This window comes from Phocoena sinus, chromosome 19 (assembly GCF_008692025.1).
Source record: "Phocoena sinus isolate mPhoSin1 chromosome 19, mPhoSin1.pri, whole genome shotgun sequence".
In the NCBI taxonomy this organism is placed as follows: Eukaryota; Metazoa; Chordata; class Mammalia; order Artiodactyla; family Phocoenidae; genus Phocoena; species Phocoena sinus.
The window spans coordinates 7,812,318-7,837,077 of NC_045781.1; the positions used below are offsets into that span (position 1 = coordinate 7,812,318).

Consider the following 24,760-nt stretch of genomic DNA (forward strand, 5'->3'; position numbering starts at 1 on the left):
TGCCTTGGGGATTACACACCGGGAGCACTTTAAACTCAATTCTTAGCTCTAGATTTTTTCCCCCACATAGGAAGAGTAAATTTAGGGCACAAATGGTATGAATAACTGGCTCGTGGTTATGAATTCTCATGGGAGATTTTTCTTCCGTCCACCTTGCACCAAGGTAGATAAAGCCCTCCCTACTTTTTAAAGGAAATTAAATGGAACATTGTGATGTCTAGCTGGGCAAAGATATATATATATATATCTTTTTGGCTGCATCAGGTCTTAGTTGCGGCGAGTGGGCTCTTCTTTTGGCACGCGGGCTTCTCCCTAGTAGTGGCGTGCAGGTTTTCTCTTCTCTAGCTGTGGCACGCAGGCTCCAGGACATGTGGGTTCTGTAGTTGTGGCACGCAGGCTCTCTAGTTGAGGCGTGCGAGCTCAGTAGTTGTGGTGAGCGGGCTTAGTTGCCCCGTGGCCTGTGGGATCTTAGTTCCTCAACCAGGGATCGAACCCGCGTCCCCTGCATTGGAAGGCGGATTCTTTACCACTGGACCACCAGGGAAGTCCCTAGATGAGCAAAGATTGAGAAGAGGCTCCATGCCTTGAATTGGTAGCTGAGGGGTTTGGGAATCTGGTTTTCTCATGTTTTGGGAGTTTAGGTTTGTTTTTGAGACAGACTTGGTGATTGCTGCCAATACAGTCGGCCAGAGACCATCAAGAAAGCACCAGGATTGGACTTCCCTGGTGGCGCAGTGGTTGAGAGTCCGCCTGCCGATGCGGGGCACACGGGTTCGTGCCCCGATCCGCGAAGATCCCACATGCCGCGGAGCCTGTGCGTCCGGAGCCTCCGCAACGGGAGAGGCCACAACAGTGAGAGGCCCGCGTATCGCAAAAAACAAACAAACAAAACAAAAGAAAACATGAAACATAATGTTTTCTATGAGATTTTTTGCAGATACCCTTTATTAAATTAAGGTATTTGCTTCTGTTCCTCTTTTCTAAGAGTTTGTTCTTTTTAGTCAAAAATGGATTTTGAGGGACTTCCCTGGTGGTCCAGAGGCTAAGACTCCACCCTTCCAATGCAGGGGGCCTGGGTTCGATCTCTGGTCAGGGAACTAGATCCCACATGCCACAACTAAGAGTTCTCATGCTGCAACTAAAGATCCCACATGCCACAACTAAAGATCCGTATGCTGCAGCACAGCTCCTGTATGCAGCAACGGAGATCCCATGTGCTGCAACTAGGACTCGGAACAGCCAAATAAATAAATAAATAAAATTTAAAATGGCTTAAAAATGGATTTTGACTTTTATCAAATGCTTCCCCTGCATATATTGAAATGATATTATCTTCTCCTTATTATATTAATGTGTCAAATTACCTTCCTTGGTTTTTTAATATTAAGCCACCCTTGCATTCCTGGAATAAACTCAGCTTGGTCAGGTATTATCCCTCCTCTGTAATATATGCTGTATTCCATTTAGTAATGTTTTGTCTAAGGTTTCTATATCTAAGCTCATGACCTATAATTTTCCTTTATTTTAATGTTCTTGCCATGTTTTTGATATCAAGGTTACACAGGCCTCATAAAAGGAAAAATGTTCCTTCTCTTTCAATTCTCTGGAAGTTTGCATAAAACCAATGTAATTTCTTTCTCAATTGTTTTGTGGAATTTGTTGTGAAGACAAATGGGCATGAAGTGTCCTTTGTGTGAAAAACTTAAATTACGGATTACTCTTCTTTAATAGCACTATTCAGATTTTCTATTTTTGTGTGTTCTTGCCTTGGTAAGTTGTGTTCTCCTAGGATCTTGTCATCTAAATTTTCAAATTTCTTGCCATAAAATTGTTCACAATATCCTCTTATGATCATTAATGTTTTTAGTGTAGGATCTTTAGTAATGTCCCCTTTCCCTTCTTTATATTGGTAATTTCTTTCTTTTTCTCTTAGTCTTTTCAGGAGCTATTGATTTTTTTTTTTTTTTTTTGTGGTACGCGGGCCTCTCACCGCCATGGCCTCTCCCGTTGCAGAGCACAGGCTCCGGACGTGCAGGCCCAGCAGCCACGGCCCACGGGCCCAGCCACTTCAGGAGCTATTGATTTTATTAGTCTCTAACAAAACTTACGTCTTTGTTGTTTCTTCTGTTGTACATTTTTAGTTTTATTAATTTCTGCTCTCATCTTTATTCCCTCATTTCTAACTTATTGAGATGATGTTAAAGATGGTTGATTTTAATCTTCCTTCTTATCTGATGTCTGACATATCACTTAATACTATAGATAAATCAAATGGAAATTAGGATATTATGAACAAGTGTATGCCAATAAACTTGGCAACTTAGAGGAAATGTACAAACTCCTGGAGAAATACAACTTTCTGAAACTGACACAGAAAGAAATTTAAAAATATGAACAATTACATGTATGTTAAATAAATGAAATACATAATTAACCTTCCTCAAAAAAAACTCCTCCAGGCTCATATGCTTCACTGTTGAATTCTATCACATAGTTAAAGAAGAAATAATACCTTGTACACACTCCCCCTCCTGACATCTGTCTTGTCATTTCTTTCCCTAATGAGTCTCCTCCTCTGCTCTGCTTTCTGTTCCTCTTTCTCAGAACGTATTTTCTGCTCTGTTTCTGCACCCTCTTGACTTCTTTCCCTCTTTTTCATGTTCTCCATATTTTGAGGGGCGGAAAGCATCATCTCTGAAGTCACCAAACAGGGGGCGCATCTGCAACCTGTGTGGTCCCAGGGCCATTCCATTCTCATCTCGCAGTCTCTGTTTCTTCATCTTTAACTTGAAAAGCACCGGGATGGCTGGAACAGGATCCCGATCATCTTGGGAAGGTGACTTAACCCCTCCTGAGCCATAAAACAGGGGAGGTGGGGGGGTGGCCCTTACTTCGTGAGGTTGTAATGAAATTTAATACGGGAGAAGTGGCTGGCACATAGTAAAGAGCTCCGTAAAGAGTTTAGCTGTGATTTTATTATCATTGTGTGTCCCGGGCATGATTTCACATGGAGGGGATAAGGGTGGAGGAGGGCTTCACTTGGTTAAAATTCAGTTGTCTCCACAAAGTACCTTTCCCCCATGGGTCATGCGTCTGTGTCTAATCCCCGCTAATTCTCCTGCCGTTCTGCTGAGGCTGGACCATCATAAGAGGATTGGAGCATTTGCTAAATTAGTCCTGTTCAGGGACAGAGGAAACATCCAGGGAGGGGCTCAGAGATCAGGAGGAACACGAGGGAGGTCAGAGACGTATGGGGGTGAGGAGAGAGACGAAGAGAGGAAAAGAGAAGAGAGAAATACCCTTGAGCTTGAGACCAAAGAAGAAAGAGACAGGCAAGAAAGAAGCGAGAGTGACAGGATCAAAAATGGGGAGGAAGGGGGAAATGTCAGGAACGTCCTGAAGGTCTGCATCCTAACACAAGGACTATAATCCTAGTTCTACCTCCTCTTAGTTGTGGGACCTTGGGCAGGTCACCTGACCTCCCTTTGCCTCAGTTTGCTCATCTGTGAAGTGAGAATAATCACAGCATCGATCTGATAATAATAGCATCTTTCTGGTGGATTGTTTTGAGAATTGAAAGAGTTAGGACTGGCTTTCTCCAGTCCTGGCAAATAGTACCTGCTCAGTAAATTTTTTCTTTTCTTTCCCTTCCAATGTATTGAGTTATAATTTACATACTATAAATTCCACCTATTTTAACCATACAACTTGATGAATTTGGGCAATCACATACAGGGGTGAAAATACCACCATAGTCAAGATATAGAATATTTCTAGTACCTCAAAAAGGGCCCCTTTTGTCCCTTTGCGGTGAATCTAATCCACTGATTCCCCAGATCCTGCCAATCACTATTCACTTTCGGCCACTATGGTTTTATCTTTACTAGAATTTCGTGTAAGTGGAATCATATCATATGGACTCTGCTTTGAGCCTGGTTTCTTCCACTGAGGAGTATTCCATTGTCTGGTTGCACCAGTTTTTTTAGCCATTCACCTGTTAATGGACGTTTGGATTGTTTCCAGTTTGAGGCCATTGTGAATAAAGGTGCTATGCGTGGCGCAAGTAGAATTTCAGGAAACATTTTAGGTTAAGATAAACATTTAGCATAATGTCTTCAAGGTAAGCATTTGGATTGTTTCCATCCTTTGGGGTATTGTGAATAGTGCTGCTATGAACACGAGTGCACGTGTTTTTGTTTGAGCACCTGTTTTCAATTCTTTGGGGTATATACTTAGAAGTGGAATTGCTGGGTCATTATCTAATTCCAGAACTTTTTCATCACCCCAAAGAGAAACCCCTTCACCCATTAAGCAGTCACTCCCCAGTTTCCCCCCCTCCCCCAGCCCCTGGCAAACTCTAATCTGCTTTCCATCTCTATGGATTTACCTATTCTGGACTTTTCATATAAATGGATTCACATGATATATAGCTTTGCATGCCTTGTTTCTTCTGTGAATGTATTTAATACCACTGAGTTGCACACTTTAAAATTTAATAATGGTCAATTACATGCGATGTGTATCTTACCATAAAAATAAATAAGCGCTTACTGGGCTCTTAGCATGGACCAGGCTTCAGGACCAAGTACTTAACATATGATGTCATTAAATTCTCTTGAGGTAGGTCTTCTCAATGCCTCATGTTACAGATGGGGAAACTGAGGTTGGGAGAAACTAATTGCCCAAGGTCATAGGACCAGAAGTGGCTGAGCCAGGCTCAGAGAGCAAGTTTGTCTGACCTCACCAATTCAGTGTTTGATACACACACACACACACACACACACACACACACACACACACACATTTTAACCCAGGGCACAGCAATTGACAGGGACAGAAGAAGAGCTTGATGACTTGGAGTTGGAGAAACAGAAAGGCAAAGACTAAGGAAAAGAGAATAAGGGGAAAGAAAGAAAAAGACAAAAATCATCTAAAAGAAATGGGGACCTGGGAGACTGAGACTCAATAGTCAGGACGGGAAAAGAAAAAAAGGAAAGAGAAAAGAAGAGAGATGGAAGAGAAAGGGTGGGAAATCGAAAGTGGCAAGGATGGAAGGGGAAAGGAGGAGTGTGAGATGAAGCTGCAGAGGTCTAGAGGCTGATGAGGAGGGCTTGAACCTCACATGGACCGGGACTTCCCTGGTGGCGCAGTGGTTAAGAATCTGCCTGCCAATGCAGGGCACATGGGTTCGATCCCTGGTCTGGGAAGATCCCACATGCCACGAAACAACTAAGCCCATGAGCCGCAACTACAGAGCCCGCGTGCCGCAACTACTAAAGCCCGTGTGCCTAGAGCCTGTGCTCTGTGACAAGAGAAGCTACCTCAATGAGAAGCCTGTGCACCGCAACAAAGAGTAGCCCCCGCTCGCTGCAACTAGAAAAAGCCCGCATGCAGCAACAAGACCCAACGCAGTTATAAATAAATAAACCTCACATGGACCACTGAGGCAAGAAGCATGGTCATCACTCCCTTGCAGCGAGGGAGGGGCCCAGTGAGGTAACAGCAGGTGGAAGCTGGCCGTCTGGAGCCCATGTCCCTGCCTAATTGGCTTTAGGGAGATATCATGGAAAAGACGGTGACCAGACAGAGAAAGCACATGGACGCACCCATGCCCCCAGAGAAAGAAGGTGGGGGAGAGGGGGTGGGGACAGAGCAAACCTTGTTTTTACTTCCTCAGGTCTGCACCTACATGGAAACAAAAAAAAAAATCACCCAGACTTTAAGCGGGATTCAACATTTTAATCATTTTCACTCCACAGGTGGCCAGCGAAGGGAGACCTGGAGTTCCAGTGAGTGGGAAAGGGGAGGACAGTGGGCCTGACACAGAGTGAGGGAGGCCCCTTGCCTTTTGCTCTGTCCCCAATTCCCTTGTCACTCTTCCTGGCTTTAGGAATCCCCAATGGACATCTGAAGAACCAATGTTCAGGAGGCTGGCCCAGGGAAAGGAACCTGGAATCTCCCAAAAGATTCAACTCCTCCCTCTGTCCAACTCCTAGAGAACTCTCAGAAGACACCAGGACAGGGGTCTCTTGAAGTCTTGACCTGTGACTGTGACTCCCCCATCCAGCCACTATTACTTTCCACCCTCCTCCAGAACATCATGTCCATCCTCCAAGCCCTCCCTGGACCTCCTTATTGAGCTGCCTTTGAATTGTTTGCACAAGACACACCCTCCTCTATAAATGGGGAACACCTGAGACCCCAGCCTCCAGCTCAGAGAGTGGGAGTCTCTGCAAAATGACTGACGGACGTGGCATCCCGGTCCCAACTTTTGCACAGATCCAGAGCACAGTGTCGTCTCCTACCTGTCTCTACCCTGAAAATTTTGCCTGGATCCCCCATCTCGTACCCCAACATATACCGTCCTTCTCTCTTTATTCATTGCATCCCACAGTGGACTCTGGGCCTAATGTCCCAGCATGACTCAGACCCATGAGAGATGATCGAGAAGTATTGAGTAAACCACCTTTGTGGGCTCTAATGATTGCAGTGTGCCCTCCAGGGTCTAGGCTGTGTGGACCTTTCCTGACCTGGACCCGGAAGAATCGTCCGATGGCTGTCAGCCTCTCTTTGTACCGTGCCTTCCTCCTGACATTCCTTCCTGCACTGGGGGCCTGGAGCCTGCTTGTCCTGGCTCATGAGCGCAGACTACAAGTGTCTCTTCCCACCTCTGAGTTCAGGGACCTCAGCTTGATGCCCTGAAATCAGCCACGGTGGCAGTATTTACACCATGGAAATGGGCAACCACTACAAATCAGGGCTTTCCTCTTCTTTCAGGAATCCATTGTTAAGCATCTCCCAGCACACCACCCCCTTACTTTCTTTCACCCCTTGCCTTGTGAAACGCCCCCCCGCCAGTGAAAGGCTCATGGCTGCTGCCTTCCCCACCCAAAAATGAAAGGAGAACTCAGATTGAGGAGGTAGGTGCCAAAGTACCAAACTTCCAAGAGTGTCAGAATGCCTGAATCCTTCTTCAAATTCTCACACTGCTTGTCTCTGTGGCCATGGGTCAGACGGCATTGAAAGAAATATGGTGCTGCCCCAGGAAAACTTCCCAGGCCAAGCTCTATTTATTGTCCAATCCCACAATCGAAACTGAAAACAGAACATCTAGAAGAGGGAATGTGTGTTTGGGATGTGGGGCTGCCTCCAAATCCATTTCTCACCCCCGCCTCTTGTATATTTGCAGGTGGGAAGCCTGTCCACCTCTTCTTCTCTTTGAAATACCCACAACCATAGTCGGTGCACCCCACACGACAACAATGACGATTCCTCCAATGTGTGGGTGGAGTTCACCTTTAGAAAATGCAAAAACAAAAGAAAACAAAACATGTGAAACAGGCAACTTGCCTTCCATTCTTCCACCAAGTATGCCCATTTCCGATGTCCAAATGAATGAATGATGAAATGTCTTTAAGAAGAAACTAAGAAGAAGAAGAAGAAGAAAAGAAAAATATATATATATCAAACAGCCCCCTAAGCCTATCATGTAAACCTGACATTTATGAAATATGTAAAATTGTCAAATGAATTTCTGAACTTAACTGTATAATTGGCCTAAGGTTCCATCCTGGGGCTTTGTAAAGTCTGTCTTTGGAGTTTCTAGAAGGATCTCTACTCATATGCTAAAGATGTGTCCCAAATGGAAAGTGAAGGAATCGAGCCTCCCTCCCTGTTTGTTCAAGGACACCGTGATTCTGACCTAAACATTACCCCAAATCAGCTGCACGTTTGGTTTAATTTTGTCTCAGGGCAAATTCTCAGCACCAGTTTCTGGAGTCTGGGGCTCATGGTTTGAAATGCCGGTTGGACTCCATGTGAGACGGCACTGGGGTTGAGAGAATGACTAAGACTTATGGGGCTCCCCAGGAGCAAAGGGGTAGACTGGGTTAGGTTAAGTTGCACTGGAGCCAAAGAGGCCATGACCTTTTGGAAGGGATGGTCAGCTCCTGCCACCTTCTCAGGGATGCCGCCCCAGGGCAGGTTGAGACAATGTGCAAGGAGGCAGTTGGGACAAGGGGTGGAGAAGGAGAATCTTCTACAAGATCTGAAACTTCCAGGCACTCTGATCCTTGTAGTCCAGGGGATCCATGGGGTTGTAGGTGAATTTCCAGGTGCCTGTGGGGTCCTTGAATTCTAAGCTGTCCACAGGGCTGTAGGTGCCATAGCTCTGGCCTGACAGGGAGGTGGGGGACTGGGTCAGTGAGGGCCCCATGGAGGGACCAGAAAGGGGGCTGAGAGCCGGGCCCCCCAACTGGGGCACCATGGGAGAAAGGTAGGGATCCAGGCCACTGAAATAGGAGCTCGGCGACCCATACGCCGAGGGGGAGGAGCAGAAAGCAGAGGCGGGGGCGTAGGTCATGGCGTAGGGCGCCGACGTCAGAGAAGGGCCCGAGGCCACTAGCCCAGCCCGCTGTGCCTCGGGCAAAGGGGACTCTGAGGCCGGACTCCAAATGGACACCGTGGCCACTGCCGTGGTGGGGGAGCCTGAGGGCCCGGGTAGAGGGGGGCTGTAGGAATCTGAGATGCCCAGCGGGTCTGGACAGACATCCGTGGACGATCTTGGAGAGGTGCCTGCCTTCCTCTTGGCAGGACGAGCCTTGGCTTGTGCCCCTGGGGGCTGCTGTTGCTGTTTCTGCTGCTGCCGCTGCTGTCGACACTTAGCCCTGCGGTTCTTGAACCAAACCTGGGGGTGAGAGGGGAGGTCGGGGTGGGTGAGTGGGAAGGAGGCCCAGGGGAGCCTTCATGGTGCCCAGGAATGGTGATGCTTACTGGTGAGACATGCCAGAGTCACAGCTCTCCACTTTGCAATCAGTTATGTGGCGCTCACCCATTCATCCATCCAATCATTCATACATAGAGCTGTACACACACACACATACAGGCAACCATATGCACATACATACAATCATACATACATACATATGTGCGTATATACATACAATAATACATACATAAACACAGTCATCCATCCAACCATATGTACACACATACTATCATACAAACGCACATATACACATTTACCCATCCATCCATCCATCCATCCAATTGGTTAATAAGCATGGATTAACCATCTTCTACTACTCTGGGGACACACAAGTGAAGCTGACATTCTAGTTGAGAGAGACAGGCTAAAAACAAACAGGAAGTAAACAAATCACATAGTATTTAGAAAGTGATAAATACTATGAAAGAACCAGTTGATCAGGATAAGGGCGGGCAGCAGGGTGGGGTGGCAGGGGAAGGTTGCGGCTTCAAATGCCAAAGGGGGTGTAGGTCTCATTGACTAGCAAGGTGACTTGATTGGTGGATAAAGACTTGAAGACGGTGATGGGGAATATACCTTCCAGGTAGAGGGAACAGAGAGTGCAAAGGTCCTGAGGCAGGAGTGTGCTTGGTGGGCATGCTAGAGGAAGGACCAGGGGCCAGTGTTGCTGGAGTAGAGTGAGAAGGGATAGGAGTGTAAGAGAAGACGCCAGCGAAAAAATAGAGGCGAGGGATTACTAGGACACTTTATGACTTTGGCCGTGACTTTGCAACCTCTCCCCCTTCCCTTCACTCTGGGTCCCAGGAAGGACCAGAGGAGTCCAGAGACCAGAACATCCCACCTGAACCCTGGACTCAGGCAGATTGATCTTCAGAGCCACCTCCTCACGGGCATACACGTCTGGGTACTGAGTCTTAGCAAACAGGGCCTCCAGCTCCTCCAACTGGCTTCGTGTGAAGGTGGTCCGTTCCCGCCGCTGCTTTCTCGGGGCGCCTGGTGTAGGGATGGGAAAATGGGACCTTCAGGTGACCTGAGACCCCGTTCTCTTCATCTGCTGATGTGAGGTCCTGAGCGTACATGGGATGCCGAGAAGCTCCTTCTGGGTGTTCAACTGCCCAAACTAAGGGGGTGCCGATTCCCTGAACTTCTAGACCTCACTCTGTCCCCCTGGGAAATGGGGTCCCCCTTTGTCTGTCATTGGGGGGCTCATGCTTCTCCCTGAGGAGAACTGGCTTTAGCCATGTAAGGAGGTATATGAGTTTGATCTTCATCCCCTTTCTAAAATTTCTTCTGCACTAACACATGCAGTTGAAACATGACATCTTGGATATACAGCCTATAAAAGTGGCAGGTCCATAACAGTCAACTTAATCAAGTTTTTAAAAAACACCTAAAGAATAATGCCACCAAAACCAGAGTGCTTCCTTCCTTGAGAAATAAAGCATTGCTAACAGGTGGGGATTCCTCTGGGTCCCCCTTCCAGATCGCTTCCCTCCTTCACCCCAGAGGGAACGACCATCCTCCATTTCTATGACTGGCCCTATGCTTGCCTGCATCCCTAAGAGATGTGGAGGGGTGTTTGGCATTTACAGGTGAACACATCTGGCTGGTGTATGGCCCTCATGTCACCCCTGTAAGTGCCCATCCTACTCCTGAAGGCAAGGGACCCCAGAGGCCCCCAGAAGATGGGGGCCAGCTGGGGGTGGCAGGGAGACGGACGGTACTCACTTGGGTAGGGCACAGCTTGGTGCATCAGATCCACACTAGGGCCACTCAGGGCCAAGGCGTTGACGGAATAGTGGGGCCCCGGGTTCATATACGCCATCATGGTCCTCAGGGATGCTGGGGCCCAGGTCAGTGGGCCTGCAAGAGAAGGGTGGGTACTCAAACACTCCCCAGTTCATCACCACGTGGTTCAAATCCTGCCTCAGTCTCTTCTTAGGTGTGTGACCTTGGGCAACTTATCCCCCTCTCTCTGCCTCAGTTTCCCCACCTATAAAAGAGCCCTCTGCTTAAGGTCATCAAAGCTTCAGTGAGACTCTGTAAGGCAGAGAGCGAAAGCTGTAACGGGCATGTAAATGGAAGCTCTTATTCCTACTCTATCCTTTAAAAAATCTTCCTGCCACTCCCTTGTCTGAGATCTTTTTTCTTCTAGAACCACAAAAAAGACGTTCAGCCTCACGCAGAATCATGGTAAGTAGGGTGACCAGTTGTCCCTGTCTGCCAGGGATGGAAGGGTTTCTAGGGATGTGGAATTTCAGTGCCAAATCTGGAAGAGTCCCAGATAAATCGGGATAGATGGTCACCCAAAGGGAGAGTCACAGTCAAACGACAGTAAGCGATGATCCTCTGCAACCGTTTTTGACCCATCAGCTTGGCAAAGATCAAAGAGGCTTGGTACCCGCGCGCCTACAGCCTGTGCTCTGCAACAAGAGAAGCCGAGAAGCACTGCAATGAGAAGCCCACGCACCGCAAAGAAGAGTAGCCCCCGCTCGCCGTAACTAGAGAAAGCCTGTGCGCAGTAACAAAGACCTAAAGCAGCCAAAAATAAATAAATAAAATATCATTTAAAAAAAAAAAATCAAACAAAGAGGATTGGTAACTCCAGGGCCGGCCTCAGAGTGGAGAAACAGGTTTCCCATGTCAGGGCGGTGGCAATGTGGATGGAACTAATTGGAAACGTTTATCAAAGAAAAATGCCATCTTTCCTTGGTGCCAGGAACTTGCCTTCAATGTGCCTCGGTCACCTCATCAGAAAATGGGAATGAGGGACTTCCCTGGTGGCACAGTGGCTAAGAATCCACCTGCCACTGCAGGGGACACAGGTTCAAGCCCTGGTCCAAGAAGATCCCACATGCCACTAAGCAACTAAGCCCGTGCACCACAACTACTGAGCCTGCACTCTAGAGCCCGTGAGCCACAACTACTGAGCCCACGTGCCACAACTACTGAAGCCTGTGCGCCTAGAGCCCATGATCTGCAAGAAGAGAAGTCACCGCAATGAAAAGCCCACATGCCACGATGAAGACCCAACACAGCCACAAAATAAATAAATAAATTTATAAAAAAAGAAAATGGGAATGAAAATGGAACTTACATCTTTAGGTTGATGTGAGGGTCAAATGAATTAATCTGCATCAGATACTTAAAATAACACCTGACACGTAGTAAATGCTACAAAACTGTGGTCAGTTATTATTATTTGCAAGCAGATGTTTGCATAGACTTTATGCTAGGATTTTTCTTTTATTGGAGTATAGTTCATTTACGATGTTGTGTTAGTTTCTGGTGTACAGCAAAGTGATTCAGTTCTACATATATATTTTTTTCATATTCTTTTCCATTATAGTTTATTACAAGATATTGAATATAGTTTCCTGAGCTATACAGTAGGTCCTTGTTGTTTATCTCTTTTATATAGAGTAGTGTATATCTGTTAATCCCAAACTCCTAATTTATTCCTCCCCACCCAAGCTAGGACTTTTAATGTAGCATATTTATAATTGCCAAAATGTGGAAGCAGCCTATATGACCACCAAAGGGGACATAGTCAGTAAATTATGTAAATCAGGTAAGTTATGTTAAGGTTATGGCACATCCATGCAAGAGAATACTATGAAGTCATTTAAAAGGTATAAGGTTGTCCTCTATGAATGGATTTGAAAAGACCTCTAGTATATAGTTAAGAAAGATTATCTTAAACTTGGCAATGAGACAAAAGGATGACAGCATGTCACTTCCTGGTTGTCCTGGAGCCTCATCTAGCAGACCAACCCAAGCATTATTTCCTTTTCTAGGGGACTGTACTTTTTTTCAATTGATTGTCCACTACCGATTAGGATCCAGACACTGACAAGGTAAATGGTAACTTCCAGAAGTTTGGTTATCAATCATTTGCCTCTGGTAGAAAAGATAACCTCAGAGGTTAGTTTTGCTGCCCTGTAGGACTTGAACTAGCTTCATATCTAAAGTGACCAACTTTTTTTGGCATGCCTTTCCTGAATAATGGTATTAACCTCTGTTCTTTGAATTCTCCTTTGAAACAGCCAGTTCCTTCATTCATGATTTAAATAAATCTTTGACCTGCACTTATTACATGTGCCTAAGAGTCAGGCGTTTAATTTTTTATTACACTTAGGCAATAGGTACGTGTGTGTCTGTATTAGATATCATATATTACCAAATTATATATACAATATATATTATATTCAAAGGAATATATCCTTTGAATATATATATATATTTCAAAGGAAAAAAACAGTGTGTATAGCATGCTACCATTTGTGATTTTTAAAAACAAGGCAGCAATATATACATATAAAATATATTTATATAAATGTATATCTGTATCTGCATAGAAAATTCCCAGGAAGGACACAATATGTAGTAAAAGTGGCTGCCTCTGGGGAGTTGTGTTATATCCATACCTTGTTTTTACAGTTTGGATTACTTTTTAACCATGAGTGAGTATGTTACCTTTTCAACAACAAAACCAAGAATACCATCTATTTAAAAGAGAGAGAGAGACTTCCCTGGTGGTCCAGTGGGTAGACTCTGTGCTCCCAATGCAGGGGGCCCGGGTTCCATCCCTGGTCGGGGAACTAGATGGCATATGCATGCCACAACTAAGAAGTCCGCATGCCGCAACTAGAAGATCCCGCATGCCACAGCTAAGACCCGGTACAGCCAAAAGAAATAAATAATAAGTAAATAAATATTTAAAGTTCTCCTTTAAAAAATAAATAATTAAATAAAAGGGAGAGAAAGAACCTTTCCAGGGCTCCCTATCGCCCTAGTTAAGATGGCCTCAGGAGACCTCTCGGCCTCTCCGGAAACTTCCAATAAGCTGTTCCAGGCCAGGAATGCCTCCTCTACCCCCAGTCCAAAGACCCCCCTCACCAGCTAACTCACCTCTTCTCCTCCTCCAGGTCACAACTCAAACATAACTTCCCAGGAAAGCCAGCCCATACCCTAAACGGGATTACAGACACACACACACACACACACACACACACACACACACACACACACACACACACACTTTCTTTCTCCTGTTCTTCAGGAATCACACCTGTTAAATATGCCATATTTATGAGTTTACCCGTCTCCCCCAATGCTGTCAGCTACCTGAGAACAGAGACTAGGAATGTTTCACTCCCTGCGGTGTCCCCAGTGCCCCCCAATAAATATCTGAAAAATAAATAAATGCTTAAAAAATGGATGACATTTATTTGAGCTCCCACCCCTTCCTTCTCTCACTGCCCTGTCCTTCTCAACCCTCCCTTGGTAGGCAGAGTTCTATTTATCATAAATTGAAGTTCTGCTGTCCATTCAGTAAATATTTTTGAGAGTTCTAGTCATTAGGGATACAGCAAGAAATAAGACACCGAGCATCTCTGTTCTCATGAGATTGAACTTCGAGTTCCTGGTCAGGGAAACAAATAGTGGACAAGGAAAGAGATTTTTTTTTTTAGAGAATCAAAATGCTTTCGGATTAAAAAAAAAAGAAAAGAGAAAAAAAAATGCTTTCGGAAAATTTCAAGAACTCCAAGAAAAATTAAATGCGGTAATAGGAGAGTGACAGGGTTTGGGGTGAGGGTGAGGCATCTAATTTAGGTGAATGATCAGGGGAAGACGTCTCTCTAAGAAGGTGACTTTGGAGCTGCAGGACTCCACATCAGCCGTGGGAGGACCTCGGGGTTGAGGTCTCCAGGCAGAGGGAACAGCAGGTGCAAAGCTCTGGAGGCTGGAATCGTTTTGTCTTATGGAGGAGAATCAAGGTGTCCAGTGTTACTGGAGCAGAGTGACCAGGGCAGAAAGTGGACTAAGATTATGTAGGACCTGATAGGAAAGTCACGGGGATGCTCAGTGCTGATGATAACCATAAAAGTAAAAACCACCACATAAATCCTAAGAATCAAGTGGTGTCCTAGGTAGTGACTGGTATTTACACCCTAAAGTTGTCTCCTTCCACGGAGCAGGGCTATGTGTGCAACCAACCGGATATTGTGGAAATGACAGTGTGACTTCTGAGGCTGGCCCTCTCTCTCTAGGAAATCGAGCTGCCATGGTGAGGATGCTTGAGCAGTCCTATCTATGGAGAGGTCTGTGTGGCAAGAACTGAGGCCTCCTGCCAACAGCCATGGGAATGAACCCCCAGGGAAGCTGATTCTCCAGCCTCAGCGGAGTCTTCAAATGACTGCAGCCCCGAATAACATCTGACTACAACAGCACGAGACACCATGAGCCAGAATCATCCAGCAACACCATGCCTGGATTCCTGTGACCTCAGAAACTATACAACATCATAGATATTTATTGTTTTAAGCTACTAAGTTTGGGGCTAACTTGTTACACAGCCACAGATAACTAATACAATAATTCCCAGTGCAGGATGGCATTGAGCCCTCAGCACAACCTTGGGAGGGAGAGACTGCTATTACTAATATGTTCACATTTTACAGGTAAGAACATCTTCAGTCTCAAGTGCTATGACCTGCCCAGGGTCACTCACAGGCTGTGAGTGGGGACCCAGGAGTCCAACCCTGGGGACCTCCTGGAGGCCCTGCTCTCCCAGCCCCCAGTCTGAGTCCCCTCTGTCCTCTTCCTCTTCAAGGAGTGATGATCTCTCACTGGAGCCTCCGGAGAGAGTGGAAACAGGGAGGCTGGTGAATTTGCCCTCTAGGGACAATTTGCAGGGCTTGGAACAAGAGCCTCCACTTCCACTGAATCTGTCTTTACCACAGAATCTACATGGAGTTACCCGGCTAAGGCGTTGGTCTTCCAGGAAAGCCTAGATCTCTCTCACTGGGCTGATCCCACCCTACGGGCAGAAGATCTGAGCCTCAGGGGGAGGTGGGTGCTCGACCAAAATCAAGCAGCTGATAATGATAATGACCTCCAAGACTGAGGGTTTGCCCACTCCTCAGATCATCAAATAAGGAAGAGCGGGACCTCCCTGGTGGTTAAGAATCCACCTGCCAATGCAGGGGACACTGGTTCGAACCCTGGTCTGGGAAGATCCCACGTGCCACGGAGCAACTAAGCCCATGCGCCACAACTACTGAGCCTGCGCTCTAGAGCCCATGAGCCACAACTACTGAGCCCGTGCGCCACAACTACTGAGCCTGTGCTCTAGAGCCCATGAGCCACAACTACTGAGCCCGTGCGCCACAACTACTGTAGCCCACGCACCTAGAGCCCATGCTCCACAAGAGAAGCCACCGCAATGAGAAGCCCGCGCACCACAACGAAGAGTAGCCCCCACCCGCCGCGACTAGAGAAAGCCCGCGTGCAGCAACGGAGACCCAACGCAGTCAAAAATAAAAAATAAATAAACTTATATATTAAAAAAAAAGGAAGCGCTTGGTGGAAACGATGTTGGCAAAGAATGATAACAACAAAAATGATATCGGATGCCCACCAAAGCCTTTCTCTGGGTTAGGCAACAGGATGAGGCTTCCAGAGCTTCTCTCCTCTGAACAGCTTTGTGTGTCAATGCCCAGGGGCACAGACAGCGACTACAATGTCTGTCTTTCATTGACAATTTACGGTGAGCCAGACAGCAACCCTTTTTCATCCTGCCGGGTGAATTTCAAGGCAACGATGTTTCATAATCCCAAATGGTGGAGCCAGGGAAATCACCATCCCTGCCCTGGGAACCAACTAGTGGGGCCCTAGGGTGGTGCCTGGGCTCCTGGGGTTCAGCAGCCGCTGGGTCCAGGATCTCACCTGAGCAGGTGCTCGGACAAGTGAGGCTTGAAGGCTCACACCCATCTTGTGGGTGGTCCTGGAGATAATCTACGGTTGGTGAAACGAAACCTTGAGGGGAGGAAGGTCTCTGCCCCAGGTCAGGCAGGAGATCCTCCAACCATAAGGACCTCCAGCTGGAATCCCTAACTGTTCAGACACGGCACCTTGGAAATAAGATCTCGGGGAACAATAATCCAGTGACAGCTTCCCACGAGGTACGTCCTATTGTCATCTCCACTCCACAGAGGAGGAAACTGAGGCTCAGAGAAGCAGAGTCCCTGATCCCATCACACGCGTCAGCGGCTGAGCCAGCACCTGCCCCCCCAGCCTGCGCCCTCTTGACCACCAAGCTACATGACCTCTTAGGATGGGATGCTCACCACAGCCCCGCGGAGCTCAGATGCCCATTTCTCAGATGAGGAAACTGAAGCTGAGAAAGGTTCTGTCAATTCTCGAGGACACACGGGGGCGAGTGGCACAGCCAGGAATAGAAACCAGATATCTGGGCCCCAGAGCCCTGCCCTTGACTCCCCAAATCTACTTGGGGTCCCCCAAAGCAGGATGAAGCCAGCCCCCTCCTCTGTCACTGCTGCCCAGGCCTGTGACATGGGCTTCCCGTGAGTCATCTGACTAGATCACCGTGGCAACTTGTCATTGTCCCCACTTTGCAGATGAGGAAACTGAGACTCAGAGTGACCTGGCACAGACCCACGGGGCTCCACATCAGCCCAGCCAGACTCCGCCCCCAGCTTTGTCCAGCTGGAGACAAGGAGGGTGTCGTGCTCATCACCCAAGATTGGACCTGGGAAAAGCCAGAGCCTCTGGGGAAAATGAGGTCCCCAGGTAAGCAATTCACCGCCACTTTATCCCCAAATCAGTGCATTCCCAGCCCCCTCGGGCAGTCTCATAGTCTCCCCTTCTTCCCTCCTGCTGCAGCCACAAAACCTTGACTCTCTGTGTGCTTGTGTCTCTTCAATTCTATTTCTGTCATTCATCCATCCATCTGTTCACCAAATATGTAGGCATCCCACATACCAGGCACTGGGAGGAAATCAAGGTTCAGTGGGGTAGATGGGCAATGAGTAGATAAACACACATGAAGAGACAGTTTCAGGCTGCGGTAAGTTTTAAAGAAAATACAACAGGGAGACGTGCCAGGGAGTTGCCCTCAAGCTCTGAAAAGCCCCCCACCTCCCCAACAAGACGCCCCTGAAGCTTCTGGAACCCCCATGCCATGGGCCAGCTCCCCCTGTCCGTCCACAAACATACGCGCACACACACACACACACACACACGCACACACCCCGCCTGCCCCACTGCAGTCACAGCCTGCACCGTTCCCCCAAACATCAGGACGGACCCTCTGATCCATGTAGGATTCTCCAGAAACATCACACACTCCTTCTCCACCCCTGTGCCAGACAGTAAAAACACAGCCACGAATAAAATGTACCCACCTTCTGACCCTTCCTGCCCCCTCCCTCGCTCCCCCTTCCTCCACCCCCTCCGCTGCCCCTGCAGACACTCACCTTCAGAAAGTAGGGATGTAGCTCTCCTGGTGGCCTGGGATGGAGTAGTCAGACAGCAGAGGCTGAAGGAAATGGGTCCCCTCACATGGGGAGATTTTAAGCCCTGGCTGGGAGTGATGTCATTTGCCGTGGCCTGGATCTCAGAGGGTAATCCTGGCCCGGGTGGGGACTCAACTGGGCGCCAGGAGGTGACATTGGCGGGGAGGGGGAGGGGCACCCGTCTGCCTAATCCCCTCCTCGCCTCCCCACCTCCATGACATCTTGGCAATTAGGGCTGATGGGGAAGGGCGGCCCCTGGTCCCGCCTGTGATCAGGAGTCCCCATTCCTCAGGGAAGTTCTTCCTGAGGTCTAATTGGTGTCCCTCCAGCTTCGGCTATTTTCCCACCAAAGAGGAAGGAGAGCGATGTTGGGTGTTCCTGAGAGATCATTCAAGATACGAGGGTCGCGGGGCTTTCTTCTCTCTCTCTCCTGGGTCACCCTTTCTCTCCCCAACAGTCTATCTGCCCACTAAGTTATCTCTGCACTGTCCCATTGTTTTCCTTTCTGCCTCAGTTTCCCTTTTTCCTCTTTCTTTCCTCAGCTTCTATCACTCTTTGATATCAACTTCTCCCATCTCCTCTTCTCCCCTGGGCTCTTCCCTCTCTCTCTCTCTCTCCTTGTATCATCTCCATCTCTATCCCTATCTGTCCCTCCCTCCCTCCACGCCTTTGGTCTTCATTTGGGGTTTCCGTGCCTCAGTTTCTCTTTGCTTTGAGCCTCGGGTTGTGCCACTGCTGCCCGTCTGCCTGTGTACCCCTGTCTCATTCTCCAGCCCTGGGTCTCTCTGTCCCTGTCTCCTGTCTTTCTGTCTTGGTTCCTCTTGTTGTCTGTCTCTCATCCACTCTCTATGCAGCCCTGTCCTTGTTTTGGTCTTGGCCTCTGTCCTTGTCACCCTGTGACACCAGTCTCCCCTACGCCTCGCACTAGTACCTCTCTCCTTTATCCAACCTCTTAAGCTCGAATCTCTGTTCTTGTTTCTCTCTCTCTCTTTCCCTGCCTCTTCCTCTGATTCTTGCTTTCTTTCTCTCTAGCTTTCCCCCTCGTTTCTTTCTCCCTATCTTGGTACCTCTCTTGTTCTGTACTTCTGACTATCCTTGTTTCTGCCTCCCTCTGAATTTTCTTCTCTCTGTCCTTCTCTGGGTGTGTGTCTCTCTCTGGATGTTAATATCTGCCTGAGCTCCTGGACCCAAATGGGTCTGTTCTCCATCTCCATCTACCCCAACATCTACCTACGTGCATGAGGTCTCCGTAATCCCGCCTTGTGGCTGGGTCATTGTGTCTCACCATAAGGGGCCCTTTCTTCCTTCACCCCCCTCCTAACCCCCTGCTAGGAGAGATTAAGGCCAGTAGCCTGGCTGGGGAATCAGGGCCGGTCTCATTAGCTTGAAGAGCCAGGGGTGACAGGGAGAGAGGGAGGGGTTGCCTGACCCTCACTGGCGGGCCAAAAGGCTACTGATGGGAGGATCCAGTCCTGTAACAGACCCTCCTGGCCCACCAGAGAAGGGAAGGAAAGCTGGATGTCAGGGAGAGGAAGAAAGAACAGGTCCTCAAAAGCCCCCCGGGGAAAAGGTGTCAGCTTCTCTTAATCACCTCCCCCGAATTTTCCTACCCAGAGTCCCACCAGGCTGGGAGGGTGTAGAGAGCTGGGTTTCAGGTCATGCATGTGGCCCTGGGGTCAAATAAACTGAGTCTAAATCCAGGCTACTCCTCCCCTGAGGCAAATAGCTCTTTCTTTTCTTATCTACACCCATTGAGCAACTCAGGAAGAAACCTTGGCAATCAACCTTGCCTTCTCCCTTTTTTCCTCACCTCCCTCCCCACTCCCAGCTTCCCCCCCCCACCCCCAACCAATCTTCCCATAAATCCTGTCATCTCTTCTTTCAGCTACTTGTTCAGCTGAAAACTACAAGACACTGCTGGGAGAAAGTAGACTCGTCCATAGCGACATATACGGGTGGCCCTCTGTATCCACAAGTTCCGTATCTGCAGACTCACAACCGAGGATCAGAAATACTTGGGAAAAAAAATTTTTTTCCAGAAAGTTCCAGAAAGCAAAACTTGAATTTGCCACGTGCCAGCAACTATTTACATAGTCTTTACACTGTATTTACAACCATTTACAAAGCGTTTACTTTGTGTAGGTATTATAAGTAAGCAAGAGATGATGTAAAGTACACAGGAGGACGTGCATAGGGGACATGCAAATACCGCACCGTTTTATATAAGAAACTTGAGCATCCTTGGATGTATCTGTGGGGGACTTTGAACCAATCCCTCGTGGATATGGAGGGATGACTGTATCATGTTCATGGATTGGAAGACTGAGTATTAAGATGTCAATTCTTCTCAAACTCATCTTTATTTTTTTATACAATTTTTAAAGGTTACTTTCCATTTATAGTTCTTACGAAATATTGTCTATATTCCTCATATTGTAGAATACACCCTTGAGCCTATCCTATACCTAATAGTTTGTACCTCTTACTCCCCTACCCCTATTTTTCCCCTCCCCCCTTCCCTCTCCCCACTGGTAACCACTAATTTGTTCTCTATATCCATGAGTCTGCTTCTTTTTTGTTATATTCACTAGTTTGTTGAATTTTTAGATTCCACCTATAAGTGTTATCACACAGTATTTGTCTTTCTCTGCCTGACTTATTTCACTTAGCATAATACCCTCCAGGTCTATCCATGTTTCTGCAAATGGCAAAATTGCATTCTTTCTATTGTATATATATACACCGTATCTTCTTTACCCATTCATTTGTTGATGGCACTTGGATTGCTTTCATATCTTGCCAATTGTAAATAATGCTGCAACGAACATTGGGGTGCATGTATCTTTTCAAATTAGTGTTCTTCTTTTCTTTGGATATATACCCAGAGTGGAATTGCTGGATCATATGGTAGTTCTATTTTTAATTTTTTGAAAAACTACCATACTATTTTCCACAGTGGCTGCACCAATTTACATTCCCAAAATAGTGTACAAGAATTCCCTTTTCTCCACATCTTCACGAACATTTGTTTCACTTTTTTTTTTTTTTTTTTTTTTTTTTTTTTGCGGTACACAGGCCTCTCACTGTTGTGGCCTCTCCCGTTGCGGAGCACAGGCTCCGGATGTGCAGGCTCACAGGCCATGGCTCACGGGCCCAGCGGCTCCGCAGCATGTGGGATCTTCCTGGACCAGGGCACGAACCCGTGTCCCTTGCATAGGCAGGCGGATTTTCAACCACTGCACCACCAGGGAAGCCCCGAACATTTGTTATTTGTAGTCTTTTTGATGATAGCCATTTTGACAGTGTGAGGTAATATCTCGTTGTTTTGAATTGCATTTCTCTGATGATCAGCAATGTTGGGCAGCTTTTCATGTGCCTGTTGTCCAGCTGTTATATCTTCTTTGGAAAAATGTCTATTCTGCTCTTGTACCCTTTTTTTTTTTTTTTTTTTTTTTTTGCGGTACATGGGCCTCTCACTGTTGCGGAGCACAGGCTCCGGACGCGCAGGCTCAATGGCCATGCATGGCTCACGGGCCCAGCCGCTCCGCGGCATGTGGGATCCTCCCAGACCAGGGATCGAACCCGTGTCCCCTGCATCGGCAGGCAGACTCTCAACCACTGTGCCACCGGGGAAGCCCTCTTGTACCCATTTTTTAATCAAGGGGCTTTTTAAAATATATTGAGTTGTGTGAGCTGTTTATATATTTTGAATATTAGCCCCTTATTGGTCATATCATTTGCAAATATTTTCTCTCATTTGGTAGGTTGTCTTTTTTGTTTTGTTGATGGTTGTCTTTGCCATGCAAAAGCTTTTAAGTTTAATTAGATCCCATTTGTTTATTTTTGCTCTTATTTCCTTTGCCTTGGGAGACAGATGCAAAAAATATATACATATATATTGCTACGGTTTATGTCAAAGAGTGTTCTGCCTATGTTCTCTTCTAGGAGTTTTGTGGTTTCCAGTCCTACATTTAGGTCTCTAATCCACTTTGAGTTTATTTTTGTATATAGTGTGAGAAAATGTTCTAATTTCATTCTTATACATGTGGCTGTCCAGTTTTCCCAACACCACTTATTGAAGAGCCTGTCTTTTCTGCATTGTATATTCTTGCCTCCTTTGTCATAGATTAATTGACCGTAAGTGCATGGGTTTATTTCTGGGATCTCTATTCTGTTCCATTGATCTATGTGTCTGATTTTGTCCCAGTATCATACAGTATGGTGACTGTAGCTGTATAGTCTGAAGTCAGAGAGTATTGGTCAATTGATTTTTGACAAACGTTCCAAAGCAAGTCATCAGGGAATTCTTTTCAATAAATTGTGCTTGAACAATTGGATATCCACATTTAAAAAAAAAAAAAAGAAGAACCTCAATCTCTCCTTCATACAATACACAAAAGTTAATTTGAGATCACAGTCTTAAATATGAAAAGCAGAAGTATAAAACACCTATAAAAAAAAAGAGAAATATTTTCTTGACCTGGGGGAGCAGGCAAAGATAGATGGGACAGAGAAAGCGATAACCATGAAATAGAAAATTGATAAATTAGATTTAATCAAAATGGGAAAATTCTACCCTTCAAAACACATCAAGTTAAAGAAAATCCTAGCCACGGTCTGTTAGAAACTATTTGCAAAACATATAGCTGGGGGGCTCCCCTGGGGGGCTCCCCTGGGGGGCTCCCCTGGTGGCACAGTGGTTAAGAATCTACCTGCCAATGAAGGCGACATGGGTTCGAGCCCTGGGCCGGGAAGATCCCACATGCCACGGAGCAACTAAGCCCATGCGCCACAACTACTGAGCCTGCGTCTAGAGCCTGTGAGCCACAACTACTGAGCCCACATGCCACAACTGTTGAAGCCCGCGCACCTAGAGCCTGTGCTCCGCAACAAGAGAAGCCACCGCAATGTGAAGCCCGCGCACCGCAACAAAGAGTAGCCCCTGTAGCCCCTGCTCGCCGCAACTAGAGAAAGCCCACGCACAGCAACGAAGCCCCAACACAGCCAAAAATAAATAAATAATATAAATAAATTTATTTTTTAAAAAATGTATGGCTAGCAAAGACCTTATATCCAGAATACATAAGAAAGACTCTTTCAACTCAATAATAAAATAGCTGGAAGAGACACTTCACAAAAGTTATACCAATGGCCAATAAGGGCATAAAAAGATATTCAACATTATTTGTCATTAGGGAAAGAAAAATAAAAAGCGCAATGAGATATTACATATGACCAGCAAAATGGTTACAGTGAAAAGGATCATCACAAATGTTGGTGAGGTTGTGGAGCAACTGGAACTCTCACACCTTCTGGTGGGAGTAGGATGGTGCAGTCACACTGGAGAACTGTTTCGCTATTTTCTATAAAGGTGAACTATTTTAACCTTATAAGTTGATCCACTTCTAGATATTTATCCAAGAGAAATGAAAACCTATGTCCACCAAAAGACCTGTACAGAAACGTTCATAGCAGCTTTTTTTTTCATACTACTCCCAGATGGGAAACAACTCAAATGTCTACTGAGCTGTAAAAGAACAGAGTGTGGGGCTTCCCTGGTGGCGCAGTGGTTGAGAGTCCGCCTGCTGATGCAGGGGACACCGGTTCGTGCCCCGGTCCGCGAAGATCCCATCCGCGGCTGGGCCCGTGAGCCATGGCCGCTGAGCCTGCGTGTCCGGAGCCTGTGCTCCGCAACGGGAAAGGCCACAGCAGTGAGAGGCCCACGTACCCCCCCAAAAAAAAGAACAGAGTGTGACATAGTCATAAAATGCAATACTACTCAGCAATGAGAAAGGAACATCCTACTAAATGTACAATATCGTGGATGATTCACAAAATCTTTTGCTGAGTGAAAGAAGCCAGACACAAAGAGTGCATACGGCATGTAATATTGTGACTTATAATAAGAAATATATCTTTGGTCTTGGTACCATTCCTCGCACAGAGCTCCTAAAACCTTTAGTTCCTGTGATGAGAAAGATAAAGGTGTCTTTTGTTACGATAATGAGGCAACCTTCAGAAAGCCCTAGGTGACTTAAGGATGGGCTGATTGCCAGGGGAACCAATCTTGGGATTAGAGGATTAAACTTTCAGTCCCCTCCTCCTCTCTAACGTTCCCCACCCACCTACCCCCTCCTAGGATGTGAAAGGAGCTAGAGATTGAGTTTAAATGCCAAGGACCAAGGACTTCATCAATCATGTCAATGAAATGAAACCTCCATAAAAACCCCAGAGGATGGGATTCTAAGAGCTTCGAGGTTGGTGAACTAGGACACATCTATGTGCTGAGACGGTGGCACATCCCAAACTCCACCGGTACAGAAACTCCTGTGTTTGGGAGCCTTTTGGATCTCGTGATCTGTATCTCTTCATCTGGCTGTTAACATCCTTTTATAATAAAAGAATCTAGTGAGTAAATGTTTTCCTGAGTTCTGTGGGCCCTCCCTAGCAAATTAATGAAACCCAACGAGGGGATGATGGGAACGTCCGATTTATGGCTGGTAGGTCAGGAGCACAGGGGACGCTCTGGACTTGAGATTGGTGCCTAAAGGGGATGAGGGGGACAGTGTTGTGAGCTCAAGACTTAGCCTGTGGAATCTGATGCTGTGTCCAGGTAGGTAGTGTCAGAATCGTGTTAATTGGTTGGTAGTGTTGGAAAACACCCATTGAACTG

The 24,760-nt window shown here is 46.8% G+C and overlaps 1 protein-coding gene across 1 annotated transcript; it reads right to left on the reverse strand.

Moving 5' to 3' along the window:
• Window positions 1-8,034: 8,034 nt before the first annotated feature.
• Window positions 8,035-18,087, reverse strand: CRX (cone-rod homeobox). The gene is made up of 4 exons (XM_032613898.1): window positions 18,049-18,087; window positions 10,496-10,630; window positions 9,609-9,760; window positions 8,035-8,686 (listed from the first exon to the last, which is right to left on the reverse strand). Exons 2-4 carry the CDS (start codon window positions 10,593-10,595, stop codon window positions 8,039-8,041), a joined length of 900 nt encoding a protein of 299 aa, XP_032469789.1. The 5' UTR covers window positions 10,596-10,630; window positions 18,049-18,087; the 3' UTR covers window positions 8,035-8,038.
• Between the last annotated feature and the right edge of the window lie 6,673 nt (window positions 18,088-24,760).

Bases quoted from the DNA above. Each gene is read 5' to 3' on its own strand.
- CRX (XM_032613898.1), bottom strand. From the start codon at position 10,595: ATGATGGCGTATATGAACCCGGGGCCCCACTATTCCGTCAACGCCTTG. The intron at 9,761-10,495 runs GTGAGTACCGTC...TCCCTACACCAG, and splicing joins CCAAGCTGTGCCCTACCCAA to GCGCCCCGAGAAAGCAGCGG. The intron at 8,687-9,608 runs GTGGGATGTTCT...TCTCACCCCCAG, and splicing joins TGCCTGAGTCCAGGGTTCAG to GTTTGGTTCAAGAACCGCAG.